At 33.2% G+C, this 12,287-nt stretch overlaps 1 protein-coding gene across 3 annotated transcripts in view; it reads right to left on the bottom strand.

Annotated features, from left to right (window-relative positions):
• The window catches only part of LOC111626132 (diacylglycerol kinase theta-like), a 217,095-nt gene that overhangs the window by 150,224 nt on the left and 54,584 nt on the right, over nucleotides 1–12,287 (bottom strand). For all 3 annotated transcript variants that reach the window (XM_023369430.1, XM_023369429.1, XM_023369431.1), the window contains exon 2: nucleotides 4,975–5,054. In XM_023369430.1, coding sequence (XP_023225198.1) covers nucleotides 4,975–5,054 — 80 coding nt within the window. The remainder of the gene's footprint in view (nucleotides 1–4,974; nucleotides 5,055–12,287) is intronic.

Here is a 12,287-nt window from a genome sequence, read left to right as displayed (position 1 = left end):
TGAAAAATAAAAATTAATTCGAAAAAATGCCCCTTAATAAATAAAAATAAATAAAGACATTAATTCTTGTAAAAAGATCGCCAAGCGGTAGGTAAAGAGTCCNCGTCTTACGCAACGCAACACGACATCCAAGTCCATTGGGATCGGGCGGAAATTATTAAACCAACGACAAATTTACATACAATGAAATATCTGGAGAAATTAGAGATCTTTAAAGCACACAAGAAAACGGGATGCATCAACCATAGAGATGCGGACTCTTTACCTACCGCTTGGCGATCTTTTTACAAGAATTAATGTCTTTATTTATTTTTATTTATTAAGGGGCATTTTTTCGAATTAATTTTTATTTTTCATTTATTTTATCTACTTTTCTGTTATTTATATTTTAATTTCATATTTACGTTCTTTTTGTGTTCGATTTTATTCTATGTTATGGTAACTGAAGAAGATCGTTAAGAAACGGTCGAAAACGTTATTATTTTATTAATTTTTATTAGCTGGATTATTAAAGGTGTGTTTTATTATTAGTATATTTATCCAGTTCGTTTGTTATATAAGAATAATTAAGTAGTTAAAATTTTTGATCACTTTTGTTTTAGGTTTTGGAGAACACAGATTCTTTATTGAATTTATACAAATAAAATGTATAAAAAAAAACAAAATAATAGTTTATTCTACAATACCTATCCAGCTTTGACATATTCATAGTTTACACCATTTAACACAGCACTAAATGAATAACAACCTGGAGGAGAATTAAGAAATCAACATTTAGTCTAAAAAAACTTCCAAATTGAATTCTATCAAACTTCTCACTTCAACACTCTTGCAAAATGTTTTACTCTTCCATAAACTGGACAAGTAAATATAAATAACAAACACACTTAACCAAACAAACAACCTTATGTTTCTCCTAGTAGAATGATGGAAAAATTAACACAAACAAATGCTGTTGATCTACTTCTAAGACCTGCTTCCAGTTGTTGAAATTGCTTCAATATTCAAAAATGGGATGCTTGAAAGAAACTTGTATAAATTTAAATTCAAATTTTGACCAATGGGGCATTTCCATTTGTAGCTGATGTAATAAGTCCTTTATAACAATGTGTCATATAAAGCATGTCATACATGGGAAATTGTTTTTTTTCTTTAAAGTTAATACACATTCCCTGCTTTTCTGCTTTAAAAATTTCTAGCACCTCCAATACCTTGAAATGCTTCATTTTGTCCATTTTCATAATTAATGCTGTTTGTTATAAGTCTGTTCGAATATCATTTTTACTAGCATATATCAAAAGGGTAGTAGATTGCCTTTTATTTTTATTTTATTTACTATATCCATAGAACAGAATAATGAAATACAAATCCTATAAACCCCAGATGCCCTTTTTTTATTTATGACATCTTTCCCATCTCTTAGTAGCAAATATATAGTGGAGTTATACCAAACAGCATAACGTAAAGGTGTTTACATTGCTTATAGACATAACCCCACTATATATACACTACTAAAAACTGGAAATGATGCCATAAATGAAGACACCTGGGGTTTACAGCATACTCCAAAAGATGATAGGTTTGACAGATATCTAATTTACGTAAGAGATTTCTTTGTGGCACCTACGTAGGATTAAAAAATAACATAGGCTGTTATTTTTTAATCTCTGATGGTCCATAAAACAAAGACAAGTGTAAATAACAAAATGAATTTATTACCAAAAGTTAGGTATAAACATGGTTACTTTTTGACATAATCACCATGAAGATTGAGGCATTTGTCATATCTGTGGATGAGCTTTTCTATCCTCTTGTCATAGAATGTTGTGTCGATGACTTGAGATGGGTCCTAATGATTTTTTTGAAGATCATCATTAGTCTCGAACCTCTGCCCTCCTAGCCACTTTTTCTGATCAGAAAGAGTGCTCTCAGTGCTAAATTGGGGCTATATGCTATATGTTTAAAGGAGTGAAGACTTCCACCCAGCTTGGAACTTTTTAATGTGTGAAGACTTCCACCTCTTTCCTGAATTGAAAAAAGTGGCTAGCGGGGCAGAGGTTTGAGACTAATGATGATCTTCAAAACAATGTTAGGGGCCATCTCAAGTCATTGGTGCAACATTCTATGACAAGGAGATGTAAAAGCTCACCCACAGACATGACAAATGTCTCAATCTTTATAATGATTATGTTGAAAAGTAACCATGTTTATATCTAACTTTTGGTAATAAATTCATTTTGTTATTTACACTTGTCGTTTCTTTTATGGACCATCGGAGCTTGAAAAAAGCACCCTCATATGTGATTCTTAAAGCAGTGCATAAAAGAGCACAAATATGACATCAACAACATTGCTTCCATTGCTCTGACCACATATGACTCAAATAACAACGTCAAGGCTAATATAGACCATAAGAGTTTGATATGTTATACCAGTCATAGTGACCATATCAGAGATTTAGAAGCCTTGGAGATCTTTAAAGCATGCTAGTTAAGCAACTATAAAGATGAAAAACAAATTTCATGCACACTGATGTATTACTGATGTAAATACTGATATATTTGATCTATCCTCAATATCCCTCGCCCACCCATTTACATGTCTCCTGATTGATTCTTTCATTATTTAATATAATCTATTTGAATTTATCAATATTAATTAAAATTCTACAGACATTTCTTTTGAAATGTTTGCAGAATTTTATATCCATAATGGGACATTTCTTTTGAAATGTTCCATTATAGAATGATTATCTTTAAACCTTCAAACTTGAAGTAGATCTCAGAAGGAAGTTGAAAACTTTCCTGCTTCTTTTAATTTTGTTATTGGATGGAACTTAGGTTTTTTGTGGTGTGTTCAGTGTAACAGAAGAGTCCAGTTCATAGAGGAGTTAACACTTTGTCTTATGAATCATTTCACAAAATTCAAAACATTTGATTCTACAACTATCTAGTATAAAATCCTAACATTATTTATTATTCAAATTTAAACTTTTTATAGTCAAAGAAAACAACGCATTGTTCAAAAGTTGTTGAAAAAAGTAGTTGAAATGTGTTTTATGCTGTAATTTTTCATGTTCAGAGAACTTGATTTCATTTATGATAATACTGATGTATTTTTGTTAATGTTATTGATAGTAATAGTTGATCCTAAATGATTATTTCATTGGAAACATTTTATGTGTTAAAGTATATCAAGTTATTTATCTTTTTTTTATAGGTAAAAAAACAATTTATTCATGAAATTCAAATCAAACATAATAATAATAAATACTTCAGAATATTGTAAAATATGACAAAGACTGCAAAAAAAGTACTTGGAGAGAGACCTCAATATATTCCTATGAGTGTAATTTTTCAATTTACCCATAGCAAGACCACAAATCAGTGAATATCAAAATAAAGGCCTATTACAGACATTCTGACAGGATATTCTATAACATTCCCAATAAATTATCATTTATTTTACTATTAAAGAAACACTTAGAAAGACAAGGATTCCAAAGTATTGAAGAGGTAACAGCAATGTTCCTGAATGTTTAAATAATCAAAGGTCCAAATTTTATTATCAAAACATTTTCAGATACACATTGAGATTGGACAATGCATATAACACTTAGAATGCTGAATAAAAAAATATTTATAACTAGCTGTTACTCGCAGCTTTGCCTATGCGGATTTTGCAAGCAAACCCCATTTATATTCAGTATTTCAACAACCATAATAACTGTTATATAACACCTACAGCTGAGAATGATGAGAATTGCCAAGAATCAAACGAACTATTTTCAATTTGATCAATTTTCTGGAACGTTTATAATCGTTCTATAATCGAACCAATATGCAATAACAAATTCGAATTTAAAACGGTTCAAACATTTTTAAAATCGAAATAGATAAAAATATTTATAACAATGTCTGAAATGTTATCAATTTAATACACCTAAATACTCAATGAAGACTAAATACTCTCTCCCCCTGAGGGGGAGAGAGTATTTAGTCTTCCTCTCCCCCTGAGGGGAATTTCGAAAAATCCATTCTTAGTGTGCATTCCCATGGGATACCCTACTAAAACGCAGATAAAAAAAAATCGCATCTAAAATAGTGCAGTAGAAGCTGTTCTTCCGGTTAAGCCTTAATTAATCCTCTCCCTCTCCCCCGTGGGGGAATTTTAAAAAATCCTTTCTTAGTGTGCGTTTCCATGACGTACCCTAACTGTCTACCAAATTTCACCTCTTTAGGCTAAGCAGTCTGCTCTGGGCAATGATGAATCAGTGAGTAAGTCATTCATTCAGTCAGTCAATCAATCAGGACAAACAATTCTATATATTTAGATTAAGTATTGTAATTATTTTTTCCATTCAGGTTATTTTATTCAATTAAGTATGACAATTATTTTTTTTATCATCTTTTCATATTTATTTCAAAATTATTTCATATTCATTCAAAATCTACATTTATTTAAAATAAACTTTCATGGAAAATTTTTTAGTTACAGTCAAACCCCACTTATCTGTATCCCATACATCCAAATTTCCAAATATTGAATAGTTATTTCTTTTTAAATCTTTATACATTCTATGGAAAAATTATTTTGCACATGCAAATTATTAACATGAAAGTTTATTTTCAATCATTAAAAAGTATTTTTAACATGAAATTTTAGATTTTAATATCAGTACCCGACTAATTTCAATTTATCTGGATTTTCATTAATATGGATTGAGTCTAGTCCCATTTGATCTGGATAAACTTTTTAAAATCATGTTATCTTATGTGTTCAATTTCCAATAAAATTTTGTATTCCAAGTACAGCTTTCTTGGAGATCAAGATAAAAAAGAAATTCCAATTAATAAAAAGGAAAACATTTGAATTATTTCATGTTTTAGTGGTGTTAATTAAATGATGTCATTAAATTGTAATAATTGAAGGAATAGAACAATTTTATTTTATATATAAAATTTTTAAGCATACCTTAATTGTGCTTGTTGCTATAGTTGAACAAGGAGATACTACTGTCCTTAAACAGCGTTCATGGACAATAAAATTACATACTGAAAGAAAAATATTTCATAAATAAATTTTAAATTATTATTGAAATAAAATATGTCAAAATTTTTTATAATAGACCTAACATTGTTTACCTGAATAAAACATTTATAACATTATAACTTTTATTAATAACTGTAAGTCTAAATAATATTTTCAAGAATACCAAAATAATTTTTTGATTATTGTTTTAATAGAACTATTTAAATTTACACACTATATCCACATTTTATAAATTTATATTCCTTAGGTTATTGAGAAAATTCATTAATTTTGTAAATAAAATTTATTTTGAGTAATAAGTTATGTATGATGCAAACTTACAATTTTTCATAAACTTACATTTTATGTCATCTTATTAATATCAAGTTAGATATGCAATTCTTTCCAAGCTTGTTTTCACTGATTTATTGATCAGTAAACCTTATTTCTGATTAAATAAACTTAAATGTTAATTTAACAGCAGAAATCACTCTCAACATGAACACAAACTAATCAATGATTAGTTGTACTCTGAGGATGACTTGTAGAACAGGTGAAAAATTTTTGTGAACAATTAAAATTTTTCTCAGCAAATAATGTGTTGGAACATTTGTTAGTTTTATTTTTTAAAATTTATTTTATAATTTAATTTATTTTATTTAAATTAATATTTTTTAAAGCAAACCAGACTAGGGACTAGTATGTAATTGTGTTAATGAATATTGTTTTGTTAACATTAACTGAGGTTCACAATGAAATTTGCACTAGTTGTAAGCTAACATTGGATGTTAACCATTAAAATTTTTGTCTGGAGACAACTCTAATAAGACTACAATTCACTATTCTTTCAAAAAAAATGAATTGTCTTATCTAGTGAAGTCACTATGTATTGTAAGGGTTAATCCATCCAATAAAATATAAAATCTTGTTTCATTCAACTGATAATAAAAACACACTAAAACATCAAAACACCCTCAAAAACCTGCAAAATGTTTAATAAATGAAAACTTTCAACCTTTTTAAAACACCTTTATTGGGCAAGTACATTGAATCTCAATAAAAAACAAATTTAAACAAACTAATTAGAATCTTACAAAATTTTACTGAATCATGGAGTGCTCTAGTTGGAGCTTCAAACAACATTAAAAAAAATAGTATAACATATGTTATACTATTTGTACTATACTATACTCAAGGGCAGATCTACATAGGGATTAATAGGGCTTAAGCCCTATTAGTCCCTATGTAGATCTGCCCTTGAGTGTCAAGGCCTATGTAGCACTCAAGTGTCAAAGGTCTACAAAGATTGAATTATCATCATAAATTTTTTATACTTTTTTATTAACAATGAGCACTTATTGTATAGTAAAAAATAGTTAATATTAATAACATAATAATAATAATGATAATTTATAGTATTATTTGTATTAAGAAAAAATGGGGTCCCATTGGACTTCAATAAGCCTTAGGCCCTGAAAAACCTAGATCCGCCCCTGACTATACAGTAGAGCCTCGATTATCCGACCCCCGATTAACCGACACCTCGGTTAACCGACCGTCCTAGTCGGCAAATTTCAAATGTCCACTAGTGATGTGGCGCTGCAATATTTGGCTATGTCTTGGCTACTTTAATATTATTTTTACGTGTTTTAGCTGGCAACACTCATTCGACCATGAAAGGGAGCCAGTATTTAAACGAGGCTTCATTTTCTAATTTTTAACAATACAATAGCGATGATTATTATTTTAAAAAATTTTTGTTAGGCTTAACATCGATGAAAATTCAACGCGAAGTAGGTTAATAGCGGTATACTAATATACTAATTACATGGGATATAATAATATACTACACTAATAATGGATTTTTTCATAGTTTTCGGTTATCCGACTTTTCAATTATCTGACCAACCCCAGTCCCCAATTGGGTCGGATAATCCAGGCTTTACTGTACTATTATACTATATTATACTATTTGTTGTATATACATAAGTTGATGTGTGTTATTACAAAAAATAAACCAAAATACTGTAAATAAAATAATTAAATAATGCATCACTTGGAAAGGCTCAATTGTGTCTGTACATCTAGAGTACTTGATACTGAAATTTCTAGGTATTATAATGATGGCCTTTTCAGAAAGGTGAAAATATTCATTAAACATTTTGCTGGTTTTTGAAGGTGTTTTGGTTTCCTTTAATTGTGTATGATGTGTTGAGAATGTTATATTTATGCCAAAAACATTTACAATTAAATATTTCAGGCTACACTTTATATATAGATGATCAAGAGCTTCCATATGTATGAACATTCAGACTTACAATTTGACCACATGACTAAAATTTGAATTTTGCACAGATTCTGAACTCTTCCTGATTGTGGGGTGGCATTGAAGTCAGTTTTGGCCAGTAATAAATAATAAATTTTTTATAAATAATTAATGTGGATTTATTTTTATTGCATATTGTCATTTTTTGTTTTCATGTGAAGTCTAAGATTCCATTGTTGCCTATGAATTGGTGTCAAAGTCAATAATGTTGAAGTAATGGCATATTTTGCTATTGTTTGAAATTTTTATAAACTTTTATTATTAATGCTTCAAAAATGCTTCCAAAATGTAATAGTAAATCTAACGGTGGTAATAAATGCAAGGAGTGTCACTTTATTACCATGACATTTTAAAACTAAGTGTGTTAGGTGAAAAACTGCATTTGAAACACCTACTACTAAGCAGTAGTGAGCAGGTAAATGAGCATAATGTATTCTACTAAGTATATTAAAGGATCAAACACTAACAATAAATATTCTGTGTACAAATGTACTTTCTAGGTCAGTTTTGACTTACAAACATGTTGACTTATCGCAAACCTAACCTGTTCATAAGTAGAGGAGCACCTGTATTTTAATCTTAAAATTAATGAAGTTAATGTTATTACTAATATTCATCAGTTCAAAAATTTATTATTATTATTATGTTGGGTTTTGTGAGTTATACTTGGTTGACATTGGTGGCAGTATACCCAAAACAAAACAAAAAAATTAAAAACTGTATCAGTGCATGTGTTTGTATTCAGGAATTTCCTAACGATATGACATGTATTCAATATAATGGCCTTCTGTAGTGTGATGTATGTGTTTCTATTCAATTGTAATGTGCCCAAGATTTTGTGTAGTGTGTGTGGTATGACACCTGTAGAAAGAACAACAGGTACAATAAGAACCCTATCCACCCTCCACAGTTCCCTGGGCAAGTTCTGTGTACTTACTGACTTTTTCAGTGCATGTGTTTTGTATATTGTGAGTGTTTGGAATGGCTATGTCTATAATGTATGTGATTTTATTGTGTTTGTCAATAAGTGTAATGTCTGGTATGTTGTGGTAATTTGTTTTATCTGTGATTATGGCTCTGTCGTAGTACATTTTGTGCATGTTGTTTTCCAATACTGTCTGTGGAATGTATTTGTAGTATGGTTCGTGGATATCTAATAATTTGTGTTTGTTTGCAAGTTCTTGGTGTATTATATTTGCTACTTGATTATGTCTGTGTAAATAATCTGTCTGTGCCAAAAGCTTGCAACCAGAAATAATGTGTTGTATAGTTTCTAGCACGATGTGACATTTTCTGCATTTGTCAATTGTGAGTGTTGTAATAAGCAGTAAAACTCAGTGTTTTTCATTTGAGTGCTTTCAACGAATGTATTTCCATCGTCTTCAGGTGAATAAAATACTTTTATATCGAACATGAATGTTCAAGACAGAGAAGAACACATACAAATTTAAATAAAACGATTTTTTGGATGGCATTCGATATGAATCCGCTACGTTTTTGAAATACGTACGATGTTATGTATGTGATGTAATACAGTGCATACATGATACTGCTTTCCATCAGTGATGTGACATATGATGTAAATCACCATTTAATCGTTTGTATAGAGCGATCCATATATTGGGCAGTTCCAGATGTGTTACACATTTCCAACGTTGTTATATATAGTGACTCCCATATAAAGAGTAGTCTTCAGTCGTTTCATGTCCTGAGTATAGTAGAATGTGCCCATAACGGGTTATAACTCCTGTCGCGTACTCTTCTTGCGAGTTCAGTGCTGCATCTTCCTTTTGCTATATCATCCTGGTATTCGGTCAAGCGGGTAGCCAACATTCTTGCCGTGGCCCTAATGTATCTCGTACTATTTCCCGTTACGGGATTTTCTAATGGAACCACATAAATTCTTGACTTCTCAAAGATGGAGAACTTGTCTCGGTGAGTGTCCAGGAGAGCTTAGATATAGCCACTGTGCCAAGCAGCACCGTTTCGCTGACTGCCAGCGCCTCAACAAGTCTCCATGTTGTACTAATTGCAAAGCCGCTAATAAGGTTCAACCAGAAGGCAAGCAGCTGAAAACTGACCACAATGCTTTTGATCCAGCATGCCCAATTACCAACAGAATCAAGTCTAACACGGTCAGCCAAACTAATTATGGCCTTTAATTTCCACAACATTATCACTCAGTCAAATCATAACAACCTTAAAATTATGCAGATCAATCTCCAAAGGGGCCCCTCCTCCTTAGTCATCAAAACTGCAGCAGACTGGCACTCAGACATCATTGTGGTCCAGGAACCGTACCTTTTTAACGGCTACCTTACACATTACAGCGGCTGGAATATTATCCCTACCAGAGGCTTTAAAACGGCCATCCTTATAAGAGATACTAGCCTAACTGCTCAGTTCATGCCACATCTCTCAACTCGCTATGTTACAACCGGTACGGTGCACGCTCAGAACATGGTCATCTATATTTCTTCTATCTACTGCTCGCCGTTTGAAAACATTGAGCCTTTGTTAGAGGACCTTGACAACATCAATAACAAAATTACTGACCATCCATGGCTTATCTGTGGTGATTCCAATGCTAAATGTTTCCTATGTCATAGTCCCATAGAAGATCCGAGGGGCTATCACATGCTTGAACTTATAGCGGCTCTTCAACTGACATCCTGCAACACCAGTCCTCTCCCCACTTATTTTTCTTCTAGGGGAGAAAGCTGGGTGGATGTCATGTTAGCTAATGCTCACATGGCTCCCATGATTAATTACTGCTCAACTATGGGAAGAACTGAGTTCCAATGATCATCGTTATGTTAAAATTGAACTAAACATTGAAATCAATAGGATCGATGATATTACCACCTACAGCTGTACCCACTGGCCCACTTACAAGCACCTGCTACAGAACAACTGGGTCACAGATTCTCCTATTACAGGCATGACAGAAGATGGAATTGACCAGTGTGTTTCTGACCTGACTAAGACCATACTCCATAGCTACCACTGGGCAAGCTGTAAGAAAAACAGAAAGAATACAAAAGTCCCTTGGTGGGATAATGAACTTGATTTTTGTCGAAAGGAAGTACATAAGCTACGTAGAACATATCAGAGACAAAGAGATGGTAACATGAGGGGAATTCAGAGGGCCAACTATATCATCAAATTTAATGACTAAAACCTTAATAAATCGTAAAAGACACCAATCATGGAGAAGTTACTGCAGCCGCTTCAACACCCCTTGGAGCAAGCCGTATTACATTGCATTTAAGAGGAAAAACAAGGTGAAAATTCCCTCTACGGTACTTACGATGGAGAACACTTACACCAACTCCCTAACACGTACTATGGAGGAGCTCTTCAACTATCACTTCCCATTCGACGACTCTGATCTTGATACTGACACCCAGCGAGAATTGCACAGCAGCTGCCGTGTAGCATCAAATGACCAGGACGACAGACCATTCACGTATAATGAAGTATCCCATGCTATTAAAGTTATTAAAATCAAAAAAGCTCCAGGCATTGATCAGGTAACTGGGAAGATGATCAGGGAGGCATATGATGCAATTCCTACTACTTTTGTTACCCTGTACAACCTTTGCCTTTCTCTTGGGTACTTCCCTACTGACTGGAAAAAAGCATCTGTTAAATTCATTCAAAAGAGGTCTAATGATAATCCAAAATACCCGAAGGATTTCAGGCCTATTAGCCTCCTTCCCGTGATGGGGAAAATCCTTGATAGGCTGGTCAGCAATAGGATTTTAAATTATTTGAGGAGAAATAATATTTTAAGTCCCCACCAGCATGGATTCACACCTGGAAAATCCACTACTACTGCTCTATCCAACATTATCGAATACATCAGTTCCGCCAAAAAAGAAGGTAAACACATGCTCCTTGTGCCTATTGACTTTCGTGGAGCATTCGATAATCTCTGGTGGCCGGCGATTCTCCATCAACTGCGGGCTTATAACTGCCCCCGCAACTTATACAACCTGATGAGTAGTTTCGTAAATGAGAGGCAGGCAGGCTGGTACACCAACAACTTTGGTTACAGCCATCATGTTACCAAAGGTTGCCCACAGGGTTCAATTGCCAGCCCTGGCTTGTGGACAGTTGTTCACAATAACGTCCTAACAATTCTCAATGGACCAAAAGATCAGCTTTTGCAAGGGTACGCAGACGACACAGTGATTCTAGTGCCGGACAAGAACAGCGGAAAACTGCCTGCCCTCTGTAATAATTTACTTGAAAAGGTTTCCAACTGGAGTAAAAGTGTTAACCTCCCAATCAACTACGACAAGTGCACGTATATTATATTCTCGAAAAAAACGCCACTCCAGAAAAGTCCTAGGATTCTTATAGATGGGCATCGGATTCCGAGAGTAACTAACTTCACTTATCTTGGGGTTGTTCTCGAGCAGCAACTCCAATGGACTAAACACGTAGACATGGTGAGTGCCAAAGCTGTTCAGGTGTCTAATGCTCTGAACAGTATCGCAAAAAACACCTGGGGTATACATTATAATGCGGCATGTTATATCTACCTGGGGGCCATAGAGCCTATTCTTTTGTATGCTGCACCTATCTGGGCAGCGGCCACCCAAACAGTGCACATTCAACGCAAACTCCTAAAGGCACAGAGGATTGCCGCTCTACGTATTTGTACAGCATACAGAACGGCTCCTATTTCAGCCCTGCTTGTCATTGCAGGTCTTCTTCCAGTGTATATCAAAGCCAGGATGGCTATTTTGAACTGAAATATCTATAACAAAATGAATGGCAAAGTTTCCAACAGCAATAATAGTCATAATAACATCCTCTCTGTTTTTCCGGACCACATAAAGAGCGACATCGCTAACTTTGGCATCGAGTACAAGCTGGCAGATTCCGACTATTATGAAAATTATCCTACTCTTCGTGACAA

The sequence above is a fragment of the Centruroides sculpturatus genome, unplaced genomic scaffold (genome assembly GCF_000671375.1).
Source record: "Centruroides sculpturatus isolate CEXI.00-Female unplaced genomic scaffold, Cexi_2.0 scaffold305, whole genome shotgun sequence".
NCBI classification, from domain to species: Eukaryota; Metazoa; Arthropoda; class Arachnida; order Scorpiones; family Buthidae; genus Centruroides; species Centruroides sculpturatus.
The sequence above is the reverse complement of the archived record's forward strand: the minus strand, read 5'-3'. Positions and strand labels throughout refer to the sequence as shown.